The 27,439-nt window shown below is 39.2% G+C and overlaps 2 protein-coding genes across 2 annotated transcripts; one reads left to right on the top strand and one right to left on the bottom strand.

The window, feature by feature from the left end:
* Positions 1-962: 962 nt before the first annotated feature.
* On the top strand, positions 963-11,243 carry LOC133531680 (uncharacterized). The gene is made up of 5 exons (XM_061870042.1): positions 963-1,147; positions 4,892-4,955; positions 6,184-6,291; positions 8,601-8,710; positions 9,899-11,243. The coding sequence occupies exons 1-5, from the start codon at positions 968-970 to the stop codon at positions 10,016-10,018; spliced, it is 582 nt and encodes a 193-aa protein (XP_061726026.1). The 5' UTR covers positions 963-967; the 3' UTR covers positions 10,019-11,243.
* Positions 11,244-12,103: 860 nt separating this feature from the next.
* Positions 12,104-26,018, bottom strand: LOC133531450 (phenoloxidase-activating factor 2-like). The gene is made up of 9 exons (XM_061869678.1): positions 25,823-26,018; positions 19,010-19,146; positions 17,585-17,736; positions 16,416-16,569; positions 15,611-15,735; positions 14,769-14,878; positions 14,429-14,590; positions 13,587-13,750; positions 12,104-12,397 (listed from the first exon to the last, which is right to left on the bottom strand). Exons 2-9 carry the CDS (start codon positions 19,142-19,144, stop codon positions 12,206-12,208), a joined length of 1,194 nt encoding a protein of 397 aa, XP_061725662.1. The 5' UTR covers positions 19,145-19,146; positions 25,823-26,018; the 3' UTR covers positions 12,104-12,205.
* Between the last annotated feature and the right edge of the window lie 1,421 nt (positions 26,019-27,439).

The raw sequence follows: 27,439 nt of genomic DNA on the forward strand, positions 1-27,439 counted from the left end.
ATTTGACACTTAAGCTGTATTACAAGTTTAGTTTTGTATGAAATACTTGACTAAAATTATAAAGAAGCGTTATTAGCATCTACCAGAGCGCTTTGCCTAATTCCAGTTTGCTCCTTATATTTTGACATATTTCTTTCGCATTGGGCGTAAGATTTGTTAGATGAGTTTCCCAAACGCAGGTACCTAATTGTAATTCCACTATGAAACTTTTAGTGTAAATTTAATATTATACTATATGTACTTTAAAGGGACTTTTTACTTTAAGGCCACGGATGCCAATTTATAAGAAAATTATTCTAAAACTTTTCAATGACTATACAAAGAACGAAACAATAAAGTAAATTCTAATACAACCGATTTTGCATGGTGATGTATTTACGCATCACATATAAAACACAAATTTTCGGAAAACTATACTATTATTATCAAACCTGTTAATAATATACATTACACTTACCTTTTATCCTTTTTAGAAATAATTTTTACTTGCAGTTCTTATTAATATTTATCAATAAATTTTGAACTTGTAAATTTCGCGGCAACCAGTGTAGCAACTTACACGCCAAAGATTGAAAATATGACACTACAGAAAAAAAAACTATCAAAAGTTTATGGGTGCGTTCAGAATCTAACACGTAAACGTCACATTTATTAAATAAAAGTAATAAATGTGATTTTGGATAGCTGCATATTGAGCCACGGACCATCAAATATACGATGCATATATACATCATTATGCATTTAAGGGTTAAATAAAAGCTTGTATGTAATAATATAATCATTTCTATAAGTATAGAGTTGCTTTCTAGTGCAATTTGGCAAATTCATAAAAAGATCATTTATTGACATAGGAAGCAGGAAAATATATTGATTTTTACGATAATGAGAAATCTTACGTTAAACTATGTGTAGGAAAAAAAATACAATATTGTAATAAATAATACATCTTATAATTAAATTGCGTTTAATGAAACGTCAAAAAACGTCTTTGCATTGTAAACTAAACACTGACTATAATTTCTTGTTTTATGAGATTTTTTTAAATTCATTTCGGAAAATTCAAGGTAGAATAATGTCTAAATCAGTTCACGTAGTAGACGGCGAGGCTTCAGAATCGGATTCCGAAATAGAAATTGGTAAATCACCGGTACGTGCTGACGTAGCAATAGTTTGGAGAAAACTAATGTTTTCTAGTAAATCTCGCTGTAACTAGTAGTAATAGAAAGTATATTTATAATAATAATAATAATAATTCTCGAAAATGGTCGTGCCACGCTTTATTGGGATCGATCTATTATCACTGACAGGACTATTGTAGCCAATAAGCCTGACATCGTGATAATAGATCGATCGCAACGCCGGGCCGTGCTCGTCGATATCACCATCCCCCATGATGAGAATCTCGTGAAAGCTGAGAAGGACAAGTCCAGCAAGTACCTAGACTTGGCCCACGAGATAACCGCCATGTGGGATGTTGATTCGACGATCATTGTCCCAATAGTCGTTTCAGCGAACGGTCTCATAGCGAAGAGTCTCGACCAACACCTTGAGAGACTCTCGCTAGGTGGTTGGATCAAGGGTCAGATGCAGAAGGCGGTGATCTTGGACACGGCGTGGATAGTCCGACGGTTCCTCTCTCTGCGGCCCTGACCACCGGCAGCTTGGGCCCTGCCCCGCTGCTGGCGGCACCCTAGGTTAGGTTTTTTATAATGTGTTTGTATCTTTTGTAATGTTTTTGAAGTGTTTTTATATTTTACTTTTATATTCATATTATAAATGACCTAGCCTAAGACGAAAAATAAATAAAGGAGATAATAATAATAATATAATATAATATTTATTTCAGGCAATGTACCCATATCACAAATTACAAATTACAAATTTACAATATCACATTAAAATACAATAACCTAAAATGTAAAAAAAAAAAGGTATATAAGAATAAAATAGAAACGTTCTTACAATGTATATAACTGGTCACTTATTTTCTATTTCGTTCGCGATGCATTGTCACCCAGTATTTAAAAAATCGGCAGTCCAGACGTTCAGACAGAGTGCGGAGAATCTCATTGTCTGATGTGCCCAGGCGATCCCTAAACGATGCTATGCGCGATCTCATCACCGCATAGAAATCCGGGATTCTAGCATCCGCGAACATGTTCGATGCACTGCAATATCGGGGTAGTTTCATAAGTATACGGAACGCGTTGTTATATTGCACCCTTATCGTGTTTATTGCTCGTCTTGTGCAGTTGACCCAAAGCTGGCATGTGTAGAAACATTGACAAAATGCTCTGAACAGTGTCAGCTTCACTGGGTCACTACACCGTGCAAATCTTCGCGCAAGCATGTTACATCGAACTGCAGTAGCCCGGCGCTCACGCTCCACATCGGCATCATCTTTGAGACTCTCCGTCACCACGTGCCCCAGGTATCGAAATTGTACTACTCTTTCGATTACAGTGCCATCTAAGAATACTGGGGGAACCCTATCCGGACCCTTTCCTGCCCTAAAAACAAGGAATTGGGTCTTTTTAACATTATATTGGAGTCCATGTTCTAAAGCATATCTTTCACAAATGCTCAGCAGCCTCCTCAGTCCTCTAATTGAGGGACTGAGAAGCACCATGTCGTCTGCATAGCTTATATTGTTTACGCAAGTCGAGCCAATATGGCAGCCAACCTTGGTGCCTCTCAGTTCCTCAATCAGGTCGTTTACATACAGACTGAAGAGATCCGGTGAGGTTACCCCTCCTTGACGAACTCCGCATTCTAGCCTGTATTCGCTAGAAGTCGAGTCGCCCCATCTTACTGAGTTCAACTGATTCTCATACCAGTATCTCAACAGATTCACGATTTGCTTTGGTACGTCTGACTTATCGAGTTTCTCCCATAGTAAATTATAATTTACCAGGTCGAAAGCACGACTAAGGTCTAGGAAGCAAGCATATACCGAAGTATCCCTATGAAGGTAATGACTTACGGTAGACTTTAGGCTGTATATAGCGGAATCCGTTGAGAGCCCGGTACGAAAACCAAATTGCGCATCGCTTAACTTTAGATTATGCTTCAAGGACGGGTGTAGTAGCCTTTCTAGTATTTTTCCTGTAATGGTTCCAAGAGAAATGGGACGATAGTTTTTTAGACTGGTGAGGTCCCCCGTCCTATTCTTTGGAATAGGAACTACCACGGTTCTCATGAGACTGTCCGGCAGATAGCTACAGCGTATGCAAACATTAAATAAGTCAGTCAAAAGAGTAAACACAGCATCACCTGCATATAGTACGTGTTCTATGCTCAGATCATCGAGCCCTGGTGATTTACCGCGTCGCATCTGCCTGACAGTCATCATGACGTCTTTAGGTGTAAAACTGGACACAGGGAGCTCAGATGTCTCACGTTGTTGTTCGTCGGCCTGAGGCAGAAGAACATCACGTGTTGCGAGTGGTTTCACTTTGAAGTGGTGTAAGAATAACTGCGCAATTTCAGAAGGTTTAGATGCATTAAAAAAGCTGTGAATTTAAGATTTTCATACAAAACTGGTTTTTGCTCCATTTCGTTTGTTTTATAAGGTGGAGCAATATAATCTTATTTCAAGCCTACATCCTACAGATATACCTCATTTCATTGTATGTGCAAAGGTTCATTTGGATTGCAACACATAGTTTTAAAATGAGAACGTAACTTTGTTTGTATGGGAAGGTGAAATTCGGCCAAGCTTGCCGGGGGCTCTTAACCACTTGCGTCCCGCCATCCTTATACTAGACTAAAAGACTTATAACAGAAATTAAATTCTAAAACAACAATTTCAATAATACTTTGAATACCATAGATTCTGATATTACTACCATTACCAATTTTTCTTGTATGGTGGGACACTAACTCATACAAAAACTGAACTGCATAGGTTGTTTGATTTTGATTCTGATAAGAATAAAAAGTCTAATAAATGTAAGGGCTTAGACACTGAAAACATTATCCCTAAGTATAGAGTCTGTGCGGAAAGAGAAGAGTTGTGGAATGTATGGGGCCCAATACATTCCGTGACTCTTCTCTTTCCGAACAGACTACATGTGTGTAACAAATGACAGGCAAACAAAATGATGAATAAAGTACTACAGTCTTTAGAATTTCAGATGCAAGCATAATTTTCTATTTCATGCATAATTAGGGTTGCCATACTTATGTCGCGTATATACGGACTGTCGCTGTATCGTCCCGTTTCTGTCCTGTAATCACTCTGTAGAATACCTATATAAATGGTCACATCTCTTTTTAACCACCTTGTTTCCTCACCTATGTGAGTTAAAACTATGTAAATACGTGTTTGCCTTCCTTTTATCAATGTCTACGATTAAATATACCCCAATGACATCCTTAGACTTTGAATGAACATTTTTAACTCATATTTTTATTTATTTATTTATAAGCTTTATGTTGTGGCACTCAAATGCTGTGTATTTGCTTTACTGGTTTCTTTACTGATTTGTTGTTAAATGTTTTGGGTGCCCGCCTGCCAGTCGGCATATGCCTTCTCCAGTCTTCTCCATTCGTTCCTGTCTCTGGCAACCTTGCTTCATGCACCAGCAACAGGCCTGATGTCGTCATCCCATCGTTTGAACTGCCTTCCTCTTTTCCTTTTACAGCCTCTTGGGTACCACTGAAGCACCTTTGTGCTCCATTTGTCCATGCCTCTGCTGGTTGGCTTGACCACTTCCATTTCTGCCTTCTAATTTTTGTTACAAAACAAAAAAAAAAGTGGGTCCTAAATTATGGTTATGCAAAAAATGACGGGCGTTCTATACCTGAATTAAAAGCGCAGTCGAAACACTGTGACCTAGAAATACCCACTTTGGTGTTATTAAATATCTAATATTATGTCTTTTTTCAGTCCTTGGACCTGCAAGCGATGGAGGCATTTGTTGTTGCCGGAGAAGCCCCAGAGTCTGATGATGGTAAGACTGCCTGTTGTTTAGATTTCCCCAATCCATCCTAGATTTAGGGACCATATAGACATTCTAGATTTAGAGTGCTTATTGGTAAAAGACTTAGACTTAGACTTATTGTCCTATGTCCCCTAGATGGGGCAGAGGGCGTCCACAGTGCGCCGCCATCTGGATCGGTCTTGAGCTTCGTGCTTGAGTTCGCTCCAAGTCTTCCCAATAGCCTTCGCCTCTGCAATTATAGTCCGGCCCCAGGTCTGCTTTGGACGGCAACGTTTCCTTTTTCCTTGGGGATTCCTGTCTAGGACTTGCCTCGGTATGTATTTAGGATTCCTACGGAGTGTATGCCCAATGAGTAAAAAGTGATATTTTACTCGTATATGTCAACAGTCAATTGTTAATGTAGAAGATATTTTTTTCCACAAGAGTGGCAAAGTAAGTTTAATGCAAATAACTAGAAAACAAAAGAAGATCGAGGACTGATATTAGGCATACAGTGTTTTTAGGGCCTGTCAATCATCTGCCAGTACACCATCTGAAAGAATGAGTTGAGTACCTTTGAGTGTTAGTTGGTTACCTCATGTTGGCTGCTACATTTGACTTTGAAATTATTTTGATTTATCAATATTTAATAGTGTTCATTTGGATTTGTAATGTTTTACTATTAGTATTTTCCTAGTTTAAGTGTGCGGAAAAATCCTGTGATTCACTTGCTAGCAAAGTTTGTTTAACCCTTTAGCCTTAATTAATTAGATGACCTGTCTGGCCTAGTGAGTAGTGACCCTGCCTATGAAGCCGATGATCCCGGGTTCAAATCCTTGTAAGGGCCGTTATTCGTGTGATGAGTATGGATATTTTTTCCTGAGTGATAGGTGTTTACTATGTATTTAAGTATTTACAAATATGTATATATCATATCATTGTCTACTAAGTACGGCCGAGGCGCCGCGCGCGTTTTCCTCGCCCGTGCGCGTTTTCCTCGCCCGTGCGCGCCGCCTCGGCCGAGGCACGTCAACACTGGCAGTTTTGTGCGCGAGGAGATTGCCTCGCGGCTCTGCTCGCTCTGTGAGGACCCTCCTAATTGTCAAAAAATCTATTTAATCATTGAACCCGCTCAAAAAATTCACAAGAATGGCTTGAGAATTGCGACCTGTAGAGAAGAACATCTGGACACAAAATAATTTTTGCCCAAGCTGAAAGGGAGACCTTCGCTAACGCTCGTTCAATTATTGGCTGACAGAGGGCAGGCTGCCGACGCCCGTAGTGCTGCCAGACCTGGATGTACCGCTGCACGTGCCGTTCCAGGCCCAAAGCAAACTGCCGGGCTCTCTGCTGCATCAGAAGTTGTGTGAGTATCACAGAACACGCTATATAACTATTATAAGCTGACAGGGCAGGTTGCCGACGCCCGTAGTGCTGCCAGACCTGGATTTACCGCTGCTCGTACCAGGCCCAGAACAACTGCCTGGCTCGCTGCTGCATCTGAAGTTGTACGAGTGTCACAGAACCTGTTATATAACTATTATTGGCTGACAGAGGGCATGTTGCTGACGGCCGTAGTGCCGCCAGACCTCGATGTACTGCTGCTCATACCAGGCCTAGAACAACTGCCTGGCTCGCTGCTGCATCTGAAGTTGTGTGAGTGTCACAGAACCCGCTATATAACTTGGCTGACAGAGGGCAGGTTGCCGACGCCTGTAGTGCTGCAAGACCTGGATGTACCGCTGCTCGTATCAGGCCCAGAACAACTGCCTGGCTTGCTGCTCCATCAGAAGTTGTGTGAGTGTCACAGAACCAGCTATATAACTTAGCTGACAGAGGGCAGGTCGCCGACCCCCGTAGTGCTGCAAGACCTGGATGAACTGCTGTACCAGAAGTTATGTGAGTATATTATAACAGTAGCAGGCCATTTTACAGAGGATCTCATATTTGTATTTGGAGACTAATACTTACTGGGATTTTTAACTTTATTTTTTGGCTTTAAACAGCGGCTACTTCACGAAACATGATTTATTATTGTTAAAATGGAAGTATTTTTGCAAGTATTAGGTCTAAGAGTTAAACCCTTTTGGGGAATAAGAATAACAAATTATCCTGTATAATAAGTAGGCACAAAGTTTGTAACATTTTTTATTTGAACAGGGAAAAAGATAGCTTGCGTCATAACAAAAACGGGTAAACTTTTACGTATCTAGTACGACTGATAAATAAAAAAATATTTACAGTTTGACCTTAAATATTTTTTTCCTTCAGTTCCCATTTTTCCGTATTCTTTTGGTTGTGGAATAGGACATAAATTCGTTGTAGAGTTTTAACCTACTTAATGTATTTCACGATAGATACACATTACGTTATTGTTACCTATTTAAATATTATGCCGAATATACATATAAATAATTGGTAGGCATTTTTTTTTAAATAAATTAATTAAAAATAAGTAGGTAGGTAGGTAGGTATTTTAATGTAAAAACTGTCTGGACGGAGCCCGACAGAGATGACAACTAGGGTTTCGTCTTTGCCATGCTGTTTACATAATTCTAAAATAGTAGATTACTCAATATAACAAGGGCATGAAGTAACCTTTTATCCTCGACCTAAGTCGCCTCGGATAAAATGGGCATTTATGCCCAAGTTATATACTCCGCTGTTCACACCGATTGTGATGAAAATATACAGAAATATTAAATATTTAATGGTTTTTTTACCGTATTTTCATTATTATTTGTATTAAAGAAATGAATACTCGGGCCCGCCTTAGGAGGGGACCGCGCCGGCCGCCAGCTGCAGTAGTAGCAGTTTGTGGCAATGGCAGATTTTCGACTTTATTGCTAAGTCAATAAAGGTGGTAATAGATGATTTTACTTTATGCACTAGAGCATAATAAGTTTTTGGCAAAAATTTCAATTTTGGTATTAGCTTTTATCGCTGACTGTACTTTTCTAACCACAGGCAACTAATACTCATCAAGATAATTCTAAAAACCCCAAACACAATTAGGTTGCGTTGTTTAATCACAGAGTTCCTATGGCTAGCTTCCGTCTCCATCATCAGATCAGCTCGATGGTACCATATTGCATTGTCACCAGACTTACATATGTATGCAAATTTTCAGCTCAATTGGAAATCAGGAATTGGGAAATATTTAGCTTCCAATATTTGACCCACACACACATGCATACTAACAAGGCAATTTAAATAAAAGCTTGTAATAAGTTTTAGACAAAAATTTCATTTTTGGGACAAGCTTTTATAGCTGACTGCACTTTTCTTTCCACAGGCAACTAATACTCATCGAGACACTTCTAAAAACCCCAAACACAATTAGGTTGAGTTGTTTTATCACGGAGTTCCTATGGTCACCTCCTGTCTCCATCATCAGATCAGCTTGATGGTACCATAATATTGCATTATCACCCGACTTACCTATGTATGCAAATTTTCATCTTCATCGGAAACCGGGAAGTGGGTCAAATTTAACTTGCAAGATTTGATTACAGACCGACAGACAGACAACGGGACAGGTGAAACTAAATAATAGCTTGTAAAAAAGCAACTTTATACCGCTTACACGCAACTTAAACATCAATTTTACGACCATGAGAATTGAAAAACGAAAGTGAGGTTTTCAGTATTGATGACGTTTCCTCATATGTTCAGGGGAATGCAACGTGTCCCTCCGAGCGACGTTAGAGGGTCTGGTGAAGCACACCACCGACATAGCTGTAGAGAAGCTGACCAGGGCTGACAAGATGCTGCTCAATGGACAGGTATAGTATAAACTGATTATCTACAAAATTTTCAAATATGTGCATAAAATGTGTTTTCGGTGTATACGAACATGATTCCCTTTTTCGCTCTCAACTTAATTGGCTTCCCATCCGCCGTCGCAGGGATCTGCATATTCTTTATCTTCTTTTAATTTCTTCTTCTCCTCTTTATTTGTTACAAAAATTCTTATTTATGCCAGATTGGGAACACCTCATCACAAATCTCGTGCGTATGGTTAATCGTTTGGGGTACGAGCGGTTCTTTGGAATGAGTTGCCTCCCTTCTTGAGGCAATCGCAGTCCGTAGCATCGCTTAAGAGCAATTTCTAGCTGAGCAGCTTTTCAAATCTCGAATTTTTGAAGGTATGTTTCTGTCGCGCTGCGGGCGAAGTGCGTGCGTGCGATAAGGACAACTGGAGCTTGGACTAAAATTCCCAAGCAAAGAACTCAAAAATCGAGGTTTTGCTCTCGACTGGTTCCTCCTCCAAAACGCAACCAATCATTATGAAATTTTGGAAACTCCAAAAGGAAGAAATAATATATGCCGCTATGTTTTGATTTTTTGGATATTTTTTGTCATATTTGTATACTGCGCCTTTTTTTGGTTTTTTTTTTTTTCATTTGAGCCGTTTTTGCGATTTTCGAGGCGCTCTAAGTTTCTTCAAAATAAAATAATCCAAAAAAGCGAAACATAGCGGCAGAGATATTGATGATATTGATCTTATTCGAAAAAACCATTGCTCTAGGTTAAAAATCCAGGGAGGAAAAGGTCGACAGCGTTTGTATGGAAAAATCGCAACTAGGAATTCCTCTTAAGGGACAGTTAAAGAAGCTCAGGCTAACGGACCAGAATTAACTTGTTTGTGACTGATATAAATATATAATTATTTCGTGATTTATTAATATATTTTATTTATTTTCGCCCTCTTTTATAATTTTATTGACTATATCAGTGTTATTTTTGTCTACCGTTCTTCGTCAATTCTCATTTACTCAAAGGTTATCTGGAAGAAATCCCTTGATGGGATAAGTTCGCCGTTGTACGCTCTGCACATGTGGCTATCTGTTTTACCCATATTATTATAGACATGGTTACTTTATTATATATAGTTATGTCATGTAATTAATCCTACTATTTTTCGTGGTCGGTGTCTAGGTCCAGCTGTAACCAATGTTTCTCATTTTCAGGAAAGCATGCGCGCTACAAACGCAAGCCTGACGCTGGCGCGGGCGCGCCTCAAGCAGATTCACACGGAGCTGGAGAACGCGCACTGCAGCAGCGCTCTGCCCACCGTTCGGATAAAATAAATCGCATTTATCATATTCATATTACCTACAGAAAGCCGGCCAAGTGCAAGTCGGACTCGCGCACAAAAGGTTCCGTCCGATTACGCAAAAAAACCGGCACTCCATCTGGTCGCATAACAACTTTTGTCATATTTTTAATTGTCATAACACTATATGCATAAAATTGTAAGTCATAAAAATCTTTAGTCATAATTATTCCTGAGCATAACTGGGTTTTTATCGTAAATGAGTTATGTCATAATTTTTATAGTCATTAATTTAATTCGCATAAAAAATTAGGTTAGGTTCGTTAGGCATGCACAAAAAATATATGACAACTGCTATGAATGAATGAAAATCATTTATTTCGAGCTATAAACTCATATAGTGTTAGAACCCAGGTCCGAGGTCCCAGGAACGCCTGACCTAACCTTACGAACCTAACCTACCTACCTATTGATTTTTGGTGTGAAGTCCGTAAAAAAATAGATGGGCTCCGTCTAGTTAAGTTGTGAAGGATTTTTTTTGCTATAGATTTAAATACGAATAGGGAAATGACTTTCGGAAATGGACAAGTTTGGATAGATACAAATTAGGAAGTGGTCAAAGTCGACCGGAGGGGCTAGATCATAGATGCTGCTTAAATCATCTCTAAGATGTACAAGGCCTGATGATGAATAGGAATAAATCGAGTAAGCGAAGTAAGGTCTTAGGATATATATAGATATTACTACTAGGCTCTAGTAACTATAGCTATTACCACTTAGGTAATACTTAGGTACTTAGTTGAGAAGTTCCATTGAAGCGTCGTAGGCAAAAACTCGAGGGGTTTTTAACTATAACCTATGCCTTATGCCTTGCCGCGCTGACAATTATTAGTTATTTGTGTCCCAAGGGAGCAAAAGTAGGACATTGCGTGCCGCGTGTAAAATTGGCAAACACGCGCCATGGAATGTCCTACGTTTCCTCCCGTGGTGCGCATACTATTTTTCTGCTCGACGGAGGCGAAAAGCGGCAACTTTGTTTAGCGTAGCGGGAGCAAAGTTGACGCTTTCCGGGCGGCAAGGGCAGAGAAGTTATTTTTTGTTATTATGAATTTTAGTTAATGTTTATAACAATGTGTAGATATATCTACGCATAAAAATGTTTCCTTATATTGATTTAGTAATAAATGATGTGGTTAAAATATGAATTAACAAATTGTATGTTTTGTTAAAAACAATAAATCATGGTTATTTCCTTAAAATCGATTATTATTTTATTACGTCAATTTAAACTGGGTTTCCTTAAAATAATGAATAGAATCAGGCGTTTCTATGCGGAAATCCATACTAATTAAAACAAAAAAAAATGTTTTATTAATCCGCGAAAAATACGTTATTTTTACGCGGATTAGCAAGGTAATATTTTTTGTTTTAAATCCTTAAAATAGTTTGTTATTAGGCGGGCCCACACAGAGCGAGCATACGCGCGAAGCAATTGCCTTGCGCACACACCGGCCAGTGTTGACGTGCCTCGGACCCGCCTATTGGATATTATTGGTTGTCCGTGGATTTTTATAAATTGGACCTTTCCTTAAACTTTCGTCGGGTAAAAATTTTTAATTAATTTTATACCTTTAAACGAGCAAACCTTGTTGTTGTTTCGGGGATCTCGGAAACGGCTCAAACGATTTCGATGAAATTTACTTTATTGGAGTTTTCGGAGGCGAAAAATCGATCGCGCATTTTTGAGTTTTTATATGTATTTCGAGCAAAGCCCGGACTCCCAGATATTTGTAATTATATGCACAATAAATTTATATCTAGTACTTTTTGAGTGACTACGCTCTAGATCGCTATTCGACCTAAACAAACCTTCCCGTGCTGAGTCGCCATCTCAGTTCGATATTGAAAGGATACGTATCTCATAAATAGACATTTATAGGATATTTTATGCACGTAAAATTTGTAAACGATCGTCAAACCTTAGCCTTATAACAAAACCAAATACATATAACCAAACTCAGACACTAGGTATACATAGGTAGTATAGTATCAAAGCCCCAGGCGGCCATTTTGTCGTCGACTCATCGCCGTATTTTTTTTTAAATAAAAAATCATTGCGTTATCTTTTCAAATGTTTATTTATCATGTTATAAAATTACAAAAATGTTGTAAATTTTGTCATGGCTACTTCAAACTCAAGTGGCTACCCTTTTAACCCAACTTAAGCTGAGTAAGTCGTAGTGTCAAAGCCCCAGGCGGCCATTTTGTCGTCGACCCAGCGGCGGAACATGGCGGCGGCCGCGTACACAGCCGGCACGTCGCGCGCGCCGCAGCCGATGCCCCACGCCACCAGCCCGGTCAGCTTGTAGCGGTCGTTGCCGATGGGGCACGCCAAGGGAGCGCCGCCGTCGCCCTGGGGGAAGACTCAATAGAAATAGAAATAGAAATAGAAATAGAAATATTTATTTGCTTAAACATGGTAATTGCATACAGATGTCAAAAGTAAATTAATTTAGTATCACATGTTTAGCCAAAAAATATGGCATGCAAACTTAAAGCTAGAGAAAAAAAATAAACCCTTCATTACAATGTCAAAACTAAATAATACCAAATCATTAACATGACATGTAAGTCGCGTAGTTAAATATTACGAACATTATAAATTTATATACGAACATTACAGAAAAGAGTTTAACTATGAATTCAATGTCACTTTACTTGATTCAGAATTATATAATACATCTAGTTAACAGAATAATCCAGAAACTCGTTTAAGGAATAAAAGCATTTATCCTTTAACCATTTGTGTAATCCGGTAGTAAATAATTTGTCAGGTAATTGTCTTATCTCATATGGCAACTTATTATACACAAGAATACTCATTATATAGCAGTTTTTCTTAAACAAAGAGGTCTTACATAGTGGTATCTGCAGCTTAAATTCATCCCTTGCTCTTAATTTACTATTAGTAGACGTTATTTTGAAATACAGTGGAAGTTTGCGTACAAGGCATCCTAATTCTAGTATATACATATCATATAAGGTTAGCAGTCTAAGTCGCAAGTGGTTAGATAATTACAGGAGGCCCTACTATAGATTCAGTTACAAATTTCTTTCTCTAGAGGGGGGGGCAGTTAATCTTTGCGACGCCCTTGCATCTCAGATTTCCTCATAAGCATGCAATATTCTTGACATTGCTAACTACAGAGTAGGTACTTACAATTAATTCAGTCGATTGACCAAATCCCGCAATTTAACGTAAAGCGCATGTACGAGTAAGTTCTTGAACCGTTTAATGGGGGCTTTATTTCTTGCCCGAACCTACCGCCTACCTTGTAAGTATCCTGGCCCTCCTCGCCACCAGCGCACACGAAGCTCTGGTGTAGCTGAAAGCGGTGACCAAGCCGAGTCTGCTGCAGCAGCTTTCTGACCATGGGCAGTTCTACTCGAGTCTTGATATGAGGAACCTTGCAGGTATCCTGGCCTTCTTCCCCACCAGAGTATACGAAGTTCTGGTGTAGCCGGAAGCTATGGCCGAGGCGGGTCCGCTACAGTAGCTGGCTGACCATGGGCAGTTCTACTGGAGAATGGATATGAGATACCTTGCAGGTATCCTGGCCCTCCTCCCCACCAGCGCACACGAAGCTCTCATGGAGTCTGAAGCGACGACCAAGACGGGTCCGTTGAAGCAGCTGGTTGCAGATGCCGTGAGGCACCATGGGCAGCTCAACTTTCTTCAGAATGACAGCATATCGGCCTTTCTGACCTGCAAAATTATAACACAATGTGATGCGAGAGAAGGTAATATTTTGTGAACCACTCGGTATATTGATTTAAATCAACACGATTTTCATTCATTGTTTTAAAACGAATACAGGACTTAATCGCGTAAGCCCCGTGCTGCGAGTCTGCCTATGACCACGAGCGTAACGTCACGTTCGAAACGTCAGGCCATATAATAAACGTAAGTTTACGCGATTAAGTCCCGTATTCGTTTTAAAACTATAAACCACTCGGTAATTCTATTTCATAAAAGGAGGAGGTTCTGTATTCGGTTGTGGTTATTTTTATTTTAGCACCGACTCCAAACATATCAGTTGGTAACGCATAGGTATACTTAATAAAAGGTAATAAATTATTTTATCCTTTTTGAACTCTGTTTACTTTTTTTGTAAAAAGTTTTTATTTCATAATGCTACCGATTCTTGGCATAGTTGTGATAATAAAGAGTAGAGTATTGAGTAGAGAGCATTTATATTTGTGGAAAAATAAAAGAGAAAAACAACAAGTAACAAAACATATAAAAACATTCTTGCCCCATTTATTGGGACTATTGACCACGCATTCCTGCTGTTGAAGCTCTTGTCCTACTACCCCGAAAGACAGCAATCCTATGCCCTGCTACCATGCATAGCAGTGTCACGAGCTCACGAGGGAAGCTTACCGAAGACATCCTTGCCCCAGCCATTGGCCACGCACTCTCGGCTACTCTCGAAGCTCTCTCCTTGCTCTGGCAGACATAGGAGCCCTATATGCCCAGCCAGCTCCACGGGCTGCGACAGCCGCAGTAGAGCCATGTCATTCTTTAAACTCTTGATTTGGAAAACTGAAATGAGAAAATTTTCCGTTATTACGATCAATTTTATTTTCGTGTGTGTAGAGCTGGGTGTATGTGTACGGTTATAGCCTGATTTTCTTACTGGATTAAGCATGTTCAAACCTTCTATTTTTTAAAAGCTATATGAAAGCCTTAATAAAATATGGGTACCCAAATCGTGAAATACCTGAGTGTATGTATATTTCAGCCACGTCCCGCTCCTGATGAGGAAGACGCTCCTTGGCCGTTTGTGTGTCCCACTCGCCAGCGCGGATACGAAGCGTCCCCGGTGCTTGGCTTAAGACACAAATTCAAAATTGAGTACATGCCCCAGATAACACGCATCTAATGAGCTAGTCCTTATGAGAAGTCAGGTCACGCTACGCCTATCGTTTGCGGCGCGTCATCGTGAAGGTTATTCACGAAGGTGGATATTGGGCTGCAGGGCCGCTGGACGCTCATCACTGAGATCGTACGCTTAGTGCTGCTGGGGCTCGCAGCTCACTGGTCGCAGTGGACAAAAATGTTTTGCATACAGCTCCATTAGTTGTACAGTTCTGCACTAGTTTAGGAAAAGATTTAACTCCCTTACTCATAAAACTTTACCACCCTCAATTACTTAGGTACTTACTTAATTTATAATTTATCCCTTTCTTGTAAATACACACGACAGATTAAAACAAAGGCTAACTTATTGAGGCATAACACAAAAGTAATGATTGAAATGTGTGATGCCATAAATAGAGAGCTGAGCTGCTGCGTATCGGCTTGTCATGTAGTGACACTTGTTTTTAGCGACACTAACTCTGCCTATCACTCCTTTTCCACTGTTTTCTAAAAAACCTTGAAGATATTCAGTTTTAATCACATGTTTTTTCAATCTTTTCTACTTGCGCGTTCGAGGGTTAGCCAACTAACTCGGAATTAGGTTAGCCGTTTAAAGTCGGCGTTAACAGTACAGTTTAACAGTTAACTCCGTGAAAGATGGCTATCCCTGGAACGCTAAGTGGCGCTAATGTCTAAACTCACCCCGCAACGACGTGCGCCGCCGTGATGACCACTTGCGGGTGAATGAGGGACCCGACACCGATGTAGCCATTGGGGCCCATCAGCGCCACCACCCACGGGAACTCGCCGAACTGAGCCTCCGCTCCCTAGGAACAAACAGGTGCACCGTGAGTTTTGCGATCGCAAAAATTTACTTCAGAGGGAGATAGGACAGTAAGGATCTTGAACGGCGACGCCGGCAACCATAGGCCAAGGCAGTATAAGGTGAACCAAATATCTGGTCAAGATATGAGGGAACCATTGATTAATTGGCGGTTTAAATCTTCACCGAGCAGTAGACATCTTTCTGTTAAAAGGCGTACCTTACGCTAATATTTCATTAGGGCTTTTGCACAAATCACGCGACGTTTTCTCGCCTACTTTTTTGACCCCCCCTCCTTGGTGGTATTTGGTCAGGTTCTTTGACACGTGAGGTCTCCTTATACCCGGTTTGGTAGCCGGCCCGGTGTGCTGTATCTTGCACAATCGCTCGACGCTCGCTTGGCATTGGCAGTCGGTGAGGACACTTGAGCTTGAGCGTTTTCCCGGCTGGATTATAAAGTAACCCCTAGTCCACGTTAGCAACCTATTGCCAAGAATTGTCGCAAGGACCAGTTTTGCTTAAAGCGGCTGCCACAGATGGCAAGGTGGTAGGTCAGATCAGAACCTTCCCTTTCAGAGAGAAAACTACTTAAACATAATTTGAATTATGCCTTTAGGAAACCAGGAAAACGCTAAAATGCGGAGGGTGCTTAATTGCTTATGTAGATATTGGAACTGAACTCACGCTGCCCCCAATAACGTTGAAGTCTATCCCCTTCCGGTTCCGGTGGCCGCATCCGGCAGGCGGGGCCGGCGTGGGCGGCGGCGTGGGAGCTGGCCCGGTGCGAGGTATCTTACAGCATCGCTCGACGCTCTCTTGGCAGTCGTCTTTGCCGAACCTGGAATGATCATTGACGTCTTTACAGCTGGTTAAAGGACATACCTACATAACTAAAAAGAAAAAAAAAGACGGTGAAACTAAAAGTGATATGGTAGTTATTATTAAATGCAATTTTGCATAGATCGCTGTGCGCGTAGACGTTATACACTCCATTGGGGTTGGGCTTATTCGCACCGCACAGGTGACGCATGAAATACTTGTTCAGAAACGTATTGTCAAGAGGTCCATATTGCCTGATATATGTTCTGGGATTCATGACGATATCCCGTGGTCGACACGTTTGTTACGCTCACTGTCTAACAAAAACTATGTTTGACAGCAATAAATCACGGTCCCTTCCTACCGCATGGTGCCAATGACGCGTTCTCTTCCTCGCTAATTTGACTGTCTTTAATGACTGTTCGGAGCAGTAATGAGCCAAGCACGTCTGAACCTAAGGCCCAAAGACCCCCAGCCTGTATCTGATGCATTGTTGGCATCCAATCGTTGATTATCGCACATAAACGCATTGTTAAGAGGTATTCTCCGTCGCAGTAAATTTGTTAAATTAGCCAGTTAATAAGACGCCTAGGCCGTTCATAACACCGGAACCTACAGAAATCATTGAAGAATGAAAGAAGAACCAGTCATTGTGCGAAAAGTTTAACCAGATGGCTGAACGTGGTGTAGTCATTTTGTTAAATTACACATATGTAGATGAACTTATGATGTTTGGTCAGAATAGGTTATTTTATTTATTTTCATTTTAATTTGTCATTTAATTTTTTAGGTTTAATGTGAATCTGGTTGAGTGGCTGACTTTCAACACGCCAAGCTATTAAACGTAAAATTATTTTAATTTTATTTATTTCATGAAGGTAATAATTATCTTATTATTGTTTAGTGATTCTAGATCAAATAACTTTCGGCCTAGGCATCAAATAAGATGCCGGCGTTTAATGAACGGCCTAGGCGTCTTTTGTGGCTAGTTAAACCAAATGGCTGTGACGAGCATATTATGCCTAGGATCTTACCTGATGTCCAGCGACCCCCAGCCAGTAACTGAAGCATTGTTGACATCCACTCCGTTGAGCTGGTCATCGCACAAGTAATAAGGTACACATTGGCACGACTCTCCAGCGCCATCTGTGAATGTGGACGTCGCGTCGGTCGAGCGGACTGTGTACTGTTGACAAAAAAAGGAAAATTAAGCTTTCCCACAGCTTTCCAGTCTATAGTAACCCCCGATTTTTCAAATTTGCCGCCTTTTGCTACTGATAAGATTAGCTTGACCAAGTATAGTTGCGGATCACTTCCGACCACCTTCGCTTCGACTTCTATTTATGACTTTACCCGAGATCTTATATTATGGTTGGTATGGTGCGCTTCCGGCGCTTACTTTTCTATGACAGATGACCGGTGATCACGGGATGCTTTCCATAGAGAAGAAAGCACTTTAAAGAGTCCCCGGCAAGCTCAACAGAATTTCACCTTCCCATACAAACGGAGTTTCGTTCTCATTTTAAAACTAAGTGTTGTACTGTAATGAAACTTTGCACATATAATGACATGAGATATATCTAGGGTTGAAATTAGTTTATATTGCTCTACCTTATAAAACAAACGAAATAGAGCAAAAACAAGTTTTGTATGAAAATCTAAAACTTTTTTGTGTTTTTTTTTTTAACTGTGATGTGACTATGATATCTTAGGCTACATAAACTAACTACAGCCCTAGATTTACCTTATCCTAGGTATTGTAAGTACAAAGTTTCAGAGCGATCTAAGCGTAACTACGTTTGTATGGAGAACCGAGCTTCCTGGGGTACCTTACGTAAGTACAGCTCAAACACAAGGGCAAGCGGGGATTAATTTCTCTTCCACGTACCTATAGGTGTGGCGTTCTCGAGAATGTTCTCAGTTTTGTATGGGGAATGTTCTCGCGCGAGTACATTCTTCATAGTAAATGTAGAATTTTCACGAGAACGGTACAACTATACTTCCACGTAAATGGAAAAGGCCAAAAATCTTCTTAGTAATAGCACAGAGACTGATTGTATTAGAGAGGTAAAGTCTAAGAAAAAAATGCGCCTGAGTTTGACATCAAAACCAGATGGCGCTATACTGCACCATATGTTTAGCAGTCACTGAATTGTCAAACGTCAAGTTTTGACAATCAGGGTTACTGCTAAATGTATGGAGCTGTACAACGCCATCTCGTTTACCTGTCACATTCGAAGCACGAAATTGTCTTAGACTTCACACATCTTAATCAATGTATGTAACCCCTCCAGAACACAATTTTTCTAAAATTTGTCAATTGAATTGTAAGTATGCGATATGGATGGAAAATGAAATTCAAAGACATTTGGTCAAATCAAAATCACTCGATTAGACTGTGATCTGGCTCGAAGGACCATGTTCAGTTAAACAATAATTAGGATAATTTCCAAACTTACGTCTTCAAGGCCAAGTGTGGTGGACCCCTGCGGGGGTGGAGGGGTGCCGAAGATCTCCAATAGTATCGCGTTCTCGTCCGTCTTTGTTTGGGGGTGCGCGAGCGCAGCTGCCACCGTCAACAGCAGCAGGTACATGTCTGCAACATTGCCCAAAACAAGTACATGACAAAGATGATGAATGTATACAAGGGTGAACTTATTTCTTTAAGTACCTACTTCTCTAAGGGCTTGTTTCACAATCTCCAAGTATTGGATACCTAATTAACAAATAAATTAACAGCCAGATAAAACTTCCTGCAAACGAAGCACTTAGCAGTTAAGCTTATTAGAAGATTGTGAAACGCCAACGATGACTATTCGTCAGATAAGTGGCAAATAGCTTATTCAGGACTTTGTGAAAGAGGCCCTAAATGTCTACATAACTTGGTCATAAACAGTTTCTGTTTCTTCCATCGCACGGTATCAAAGTGAAAGTTTATCAAATCCATCATATTGATTATTTAATTGACTTTATACACGGTCGAATTTAATCTGTGTTAGGAGTTAAAAATATTTATTACCAACCTAAATGGGATTCAATGCATGGGGGCTCAATTGCAATTTACTTCACTAAGTATATAATTAATTACAGTTATGATACCATTAAAATTAATAACAACTGGATGCATGGACGCTCTCTTAAATCCAAAATTGATGATTAAATTGGAGATTGACGCCAATTTCGATTTGACCATCCCGTCTGGACTGGCCTTGAATGACAAGAATAACATTAACTTTGTAATCTTTATATTCAGTTGTTTCGTAATATTGTGTGCCACTTGTGTGCACATCGGATTTCTTGGCAACTTTTCCTTAACCGAGAACAGAGCGATTGCAAATAATCTTGGGATCTCTTGATTATCAAGCACATTACATGCTTTATAAAAGACATATTATGGCTGTGTCCTTTCGGGCCTTAGTGGTTTTGTGCCTGTAGACACCACCAACTGGAATTTCAAGTTTCTTTGCTCGTTCGTGTAGATTGCAAAATAACTTGACCTCATACCATCATTGCCATCTCATAAATCGGTCTTTTAACAAGGTTTTTTTCATAATTTTATTTGCTATATATTATTAGGTATACGAGTATATAGTCTGTCGAGCCATTTCCGTCAGTAGAAAAAAGTGGCAAATGGTTTCGCGCCTACGTTTATGCCGCTAATAACCCTATAGGGTAACAGCACCAGTGGCCAGCCAGGGACCAGTAGTCAGCCTTTTAAGTCGTTTATTGGTCATAAATATCTGGTATATTCGATTAAACAAATCGCGAGTAGTCAAATAGGAGCTCTGATTCCTTATTCGTTAATACGTAACGCGACAGGTGCGGTGAGGTATCGGGGAGAGGAAATATACTCGTTCATAAAGGTGATGTTTGTTGACGTGAGCTAGAATGTCATGTCCGCCATATTTTTTACTGCACGTGGTGTTCTTTTAACGCGTGAGAAAAAATATGTTTTAATATAAAAAGTTACTGTTTTTTGTTAATGATGGGTTTATTGGTTAGTTTATCTATTAAATTGCGTTATATTTTAATAGAAATATCAATATTTAACTTATAAATTGAGGAGGTTGACCACTGGATACCACTTTTTTACAAAAAATCCAGTGCCCAGCCTCCCGCGGCTGACCTTTGGGTTATTAGTTTTTTTTTTTTTTTTCGATCCAATACGACCGTTAGGACCGTTACATTTACATTTTCAAATTTAGTTAGGCATGTCTCAGTCAATTTAAAGTAAAACCCAGTAGTCAGCCGCATTTGAAATAACGTTTTAATGCGGCTGACCACTGGGTTTCACGGATCCAGTACTCAGCCATTATCTTCCTTGGTACGTCGCTGCCAAATATTATGAACTTTAACTCATTTAAATAAGGTTCAAAAGTGTATACATACTTTTGTTGAGAAATATTCCAATATCTAACGGGCCCCTGCACGGGTTTCACCAGCATTTAAACCGATTTTAAAAATAATGCATTCTATTAAATAAACAGATTCATTACTAAAAAATAAGAAGATAAATACAGTGTTTATTAGTTTGCGAGAATAATTTTAAGCACCTATGGCCTACAAATTTCGTGGCATGAGAATTGTACTTATAAGAGTATAGGTACCTACCTATACTCTAGCTTCCTACCTAGGAATGATAAATATTATAATATCGTTAACTTTAATACAAATAATAGTGTTTTTTATTTCATTGTTATTAATAGTTTATAAAGGCTGAGTACTGGGTACACAAAGGCTGCTTACTGGATTTTAGAGGCTGACTACTGGAGAAAAGTGCCATTTTTTGTTTAATCTTAATTATAGATATTATAAAGAGGATTGTTATTTTTGGACGTACTTTGTTTTAAAACTATAATAAACAATTGATCTAACCATGTTATGCCTTTATTTATCCGACTAATCCTGTAGAAACGTCGAGAGTACAAACTTTAAAAATGCGTTATAAGGCTGACTACTGGTGCCTTTACCCTATATCGTCCCATAGAAAATTTCGCGCTTTTTTTCTACTGACAAAGTTATTTGACAGACTATAAATACATAGTCTGACCGCTAACTCTGCTTTTATAAACGTCAAATTTCAATGATAATAGTATAACAATTACTGTAGCACTTTGTTATATCAACTTATGTGCATGTTAGTGCTGTATAGTGTCCGACCGAAGTTTCGGTTTCGGCATAAAAATCATGTTTCGACCGAAGATTCGGTTTCAGGCAAAAAACTGACGAACCTTTCGGCCGCGCCGAAACTGTATCTTTGGTTAGGGTCCGGCCGAAAGTTTCGGTCTCGGCATAAAAATCCGGTTTCGGTCAGAGTATCTTATAAGGCCGGTTTACTGCGTGTGTACGGTTCTTTCGGCGGTACGAGGTTACACATGGCTACGTTTACGATACTTTTTCCAACGGTTTGGTTTTTACGCTCTTACACGCGCGTTACTTTTCTTTGCATTTGGCCTAAACGAGCTTATAGGCGCGTACGCCTAAGCTCGTGTAAAACGCTAGTCTAAACCCGCTAACAGGGGTCTGCACCAATAAGACCAGTACAGACGGGGACTATTTTCGCCTAATCTGATTAAATTGCATGATCAAATCAGGGAGTGCGGAGGACGCGAAAATGAAATTGGTTAGAATCCAATTTCATTGATCACACTTGATTTAATTTTTAGATTTTGCCCGATTAAAGAACGACTAAAGAATGTAAATTTTTGAATTTTCGATGTGCTTATGGGCATTTTTTTACTTTGAGCGATCAAATCTCACCATAAATCTAAAATAGGTGATTAAATTCTATCCGTGTGGACGATAGATGAGATCCCGCCTTGCTCTTCAAATGTTTACAAAATTAGCTGTTTGTAAGATTTTTTCATTTCCCATGCTCTGAAAGAGGGTCATTGTTGTTCTAAAAAGTGCGCAGAAAGTGATACGTTTCTGCACTAGAGCATTTTACTTTCCAAGTAAGATTTTTTTTACGATAAGCAATTGAAATTTGGTTTTAAACAGATTTGTTAAATTCTGATATTTAACTTGTTCAACCCTTGAATATATATGTTTGAAGCCAGACGCCAGACTATTTAGTAATGTTATCTTAAGTAGTATAATAAATGCACATCGTATCGCAAACATCGGAGACGACCTCTCGGACCGGTTGACTGAACTTGAACCTAATTACAATGCTGGCCGTGTATCTTAGTTGTTACTACTGCGCGGGCGCAGGGAGACGGGGGACCAGCGTATTGCGACCCCGAGATATTATATCCTGAATACGGTCGGTACACACGCAATAGTATTTTTAGGGTTCCGTACCCAAAGGGTCAAACGGGACCCTATTACTGAGACTTCGCTGTCCGTCCGTCCGTCCGTCTGTCACCAGGCTGTATCTCATGAAACGTGATCGCTAGACAGTTGAAATTTTCACAGATGATGTATTTCGGTTGCCGCTATAACAACAAATACTAAAAACAGAATAAAATAAATATTTAAGGGGGCCCCCATACAACAAACATATTTTTTTGCCGTTTTTATAAATAATGGTACGTAACGGAACCCTTCGTGCGCGAGTCCGACTCGCACTCGCCCGGTTTTTTCTACTCGTCGACTGTAACACTTGAATTAAGATTTCGTATAGCAAACTATAATTGCGTATTTTTCCTGTCTGGGCTCCCAAACTCAACTATAAGATTTTTTTAATACACTGTAGTCAACTATAAAAAAATTTGACCAATCCCGTGCCGCCGCGCTCCCATAGAAAAGATTCAACGGCCGCGGAGCGCGGGGTTGCGCGAACTGGCGGAGTTTGTCTTTTGTACTACATTTTGTACTAAATAACGATTGTATAATTGTATTTTATATATATTTTATACAATCGTGATATAATAGAGATTTTCAGTCGAGTACCGTTTTAGGCAACGAAGCTTGCTGAGTTGCCTAAGTAAAGTATGAAATTGAAAAGCTTGATTATATTACTATTTTAGTCATCTAAAGGAATACTTTTTTTTACTATAAAACTTAATAATTAATGAAAATTGGTAAGTATCTCAGTAGACTAAAATGTAGCACAAAAGACATAAACGCGCGACTAGTTAGTCCCGCTTCGTGCCCTTTATGTCTTTTTTATGGAAGCGCGGCGGCACCCGATTGGTTATGTTCTTTACAGTTGACTACTTTAAACACTTAAATTATTCTAAAAACCCATTGCTGGTACATATAGACATTTTGATTCAAGGCTCCGCCTGTGTTAATCGATGAGGCTTTTACATCTGTTGCAACACGTGGCATGCGATTTAGATATAATTGCCGGCTAAAGACCTTAACTCTACGCGTCTGGTGCCGGTCGTAACGCGCGACCATACGCTTACGCCACGGTTACGCTTACGCTCCTCAGCACACGAACCTACGCGTAACCGTGGCGTAAGCGTATCGTGAAAACGTTACGACTACGAGAGGCGTAGAGTTCTGGGCACCAAGCGTTGTGTATGCGTAATCGCAAATGGTATGCGATTATCGGTGACGTTTGTAGAGGCTATAGGCCAGTCCAGACGGGATGATCAAATCGACCGATTTGATCAGAAGAGAAATTTACATCAATCTCTAATTTAATCAGCAATTTAAATTAATGGTAATACACACTAAATAAAAAAAATCCTCCAAACGCGAATACTAGCGATTGGTATTCTTGCGTCCGCACCTCCATTTTATTTGTCCATTGATTTCAAAGTTATTATTTATTGGATATATCAATCGGTGGATATGTGAAAGCCAAATTGGCGTTTACGGCTCGACCTGATTTGATCAGACAGTTTAATCACATTGGCGATAAATTGTTCCCGTCTGGACTGGCCTTAAAATACTGGTTTGCTGGAGGCTGCAACTCGTTCCAAGAGTAATTAATTGATAACCTACGGTCCGAAGGCTAGCAAAAAACAAGGTCGTTATGTAGAATGTCATTACTGTAAAAACGTAGATATAGATATTTTATAGATACACGCCCAACCACGAAAATCACCCCAATGACACTGGTTAAACTCATTCAATTACATACCCTATTTGCGTGTAATAAAGTACATTATTGAACTAGTTTTTCAACGTAAAATAGGGCTGTTATACATGGTGGTACAGAGGTTAAATAAAATTATACCTAAAAGTAAACACTATAGTTCTGATGTGACGTTTATTAAGGTAGCAACTTTATACCTGACTCTGAAGATTAGTTAAATGCATGTTTATTTCTGATGTTTACCTTTGTATGTTTGTCCATTTTTAGGGTTCCATAGCCAAATGGCAAAAAACGGAACCCTTATAGATTCGTCATGTCCGTCTGTCTGTCCGATTATGTCACAGGCATTTTTTTCCGTAACTATAAGAGTCAAGATCAAACTTGGTAAGTAGATGTATTTTATGAACCGCATTAAGATTTTTACACAAAAATAGAAAGAAAAAAAAACAATAAATTATGGGGACTCCCCATACTTCAAACCCATACGTGTGGGGTATCTATGGATAGGTCTTCAAAAATGATATTGAGGTTTCTAATATAATTTTTTTCTAAACTGAATAGTGTGCGCGAGAGACACTTCCAAAGTGGTAAAATGTGTCCCCCCCCCTGTAACTTTTAAAATAACAGAATGAAAATCTAAAAAAAATATATGATATACATTACCATGCAAACTTCCACCGAAAATTGGTTTGAACGAGATCTAGTACGTAGTTTTTTTAATACGTCATAAATGGTACGGAACCCTTCATGGGCGAGTCGCACTTGGCCGCTTTTTATCACGTGATTTAACTGCAATTATGTTATTTATTAACGTTTTAACTATAAGAGACAACACAATTTAATCTTAATTGCTTAACTATTTGAGAGGAATTCTCATGATCTAGATAGTTCGTACGAAAATACTTCTTATGACGCAGGAAATAAAAAGTTAAACGAACAGAATTTTGCTTACTTATTTCAATTAGTAGGTAGATATTTAAGTGCTATTGATTTGGTATGTTTTACTGTGAACTACGAAATTTCTGTATCTCTATAATTATAACTCGAATTATTATTATAACTCCAATGCTAGACCGAAATGGGTTGGAGATGGACGCTTTTCGAATTTCGATGTTTGCAGTGAAATCCCAGCTTTTCTCTCATTAGACCAAATAGTTTAGGTTTAGTTAGGTTTTAGTTGGAAACACACTATATATACTTACGTCTTAATATGCAAGGATGACTATAAACACAAGAAGGTCAGTGGTTATCAAATAAGACAATAAAAGCTCAAACTCACCGATAAAATAAAGTCTTCTTTTTTAAAAGTTATAAACTCATCACTTAAAAACCACAATTATAAAACACTAAAAACCACAAACTAAACTTTTTTTCCTATTTCCTACATTAATTTCCTTACTGTTAATGATTGTTGATATGTTTTTAATGAGCGAGTGACCGTCCACGCGTCGGAAGATGGACTGATGATGTCAGTGAGACGAGTAGACTTTGTGTGTTTATGTATTTATTATAAAACCCGGTTTTGCCCGCTACGTCACATCGCGATATAATTTTAAGAAACAAGGTTTTCTATGTGGAATGTTTGTTTTTAGTTATTTTTCCTGCTATGTATTTCATGAAATACAGATATAATAAAGAACAACTTATTCATAGGTTTCCTTAGGATTTTTTTTACCTTTATAATAAATTTCTATTAAATATATATGTGTATATATGTGTAGTTTCCTGTACAGTCACGTCTGAAAATATTGATACGAAAAATGTGGCAAAAATATGTATACCTACACCAATGGGCAACAAAGTCGTGTATACACATTTTTGGCACTTTTTTGTATCGATATTTTCAGACGTGACCGTACATAGTGTTCGTTTGTCTTTCATGTTTTACTTTATGATTCTCAATTGCTCAAAGGTTAATTGGAAGAGATCCCTTATAGGGATAAGTCCAACTTTGTACATTGCCAACATTCTATTTTATTGTATCTTAACCTCTCTTATGTACAATAAAGTGAATTCTACCATTAAAGTCGATGTAATGGTAGAATTAAGATTTCGTATAGGGACCGTGCGCGTTGGAGGATCTGCCATCTTGTGGCCTGAATCGGAACAATAAACATGTACATTCACACGTCACGTGTTTTCTTGTGCATAGTAGGTTCTGCCATCTTGTGTGCTACATCGGAACAGTAAACATCACATTTACGCCTCGCGCCAAAAATCTGACGGCTCCTGTGCTGCCTCCTACAGTTCATGGCGTTCATGCACGCTCCCTATAAGTACCAAATGCAAACTACAATTGCGTACTTTTCATGTATGGGCTCACTCAAATATGAGATTTTTTTTGATACGCTGTTGTCAACTATAATAGTTATTTACGATACAAGTGCGAAAAATACAAAACAACTCGTGTCCATTTAAACTCCCTTCGGTCGTGTTTTAATTTATTGCCACTCTATACGAATTTCCTATTCGCACATGTATCGTACGTTTTACAGTACATATGACCCTTTAAATTTTCGACATAGTTAATAATGTGGTACCTAATTTACGCATTAGTGCGGAAAAGTAGCACCATATGTACTGTAAAAAAATTACCAATCACGTGCACTAAACTACAACGGACGTGGGGCGGGAGACGCGCGTTTATGTTTATATTTTTGTGAAGGCCGGATGCCCCGGTTGCCCTCCCCTAAATCCGGCCCTGTCGACATCTAGCATCGAGTGGCGGAACATCGCGGCAAACAAAAAGTCTAATGGTCAACGATTTACCGCTAATATTATAACCAGAGTAACCGGATCTCTCCTCTGGTTATAATATTAGATGAAAATCGTTGAGCATTAGACTTTTTGTTTGCGGCGATATCTATTGTTGAGTAGCAGTACTGAGAGTTCCGCT

This window comes from Cydia pomonella, chromosome 25 (assembly GCF_033807575.1).
Source record: "Cydia pomonella isolate Wapato2018A chromosome 25, ilCydPomo1, whole genome shotgun sequence".
Taxonomy (NCBI): Eukaryota; Metazoa; Arthropoda; class Insecta; order Lepidoptera; family Tortricidae; genus Cydia; species Cydia pomonella.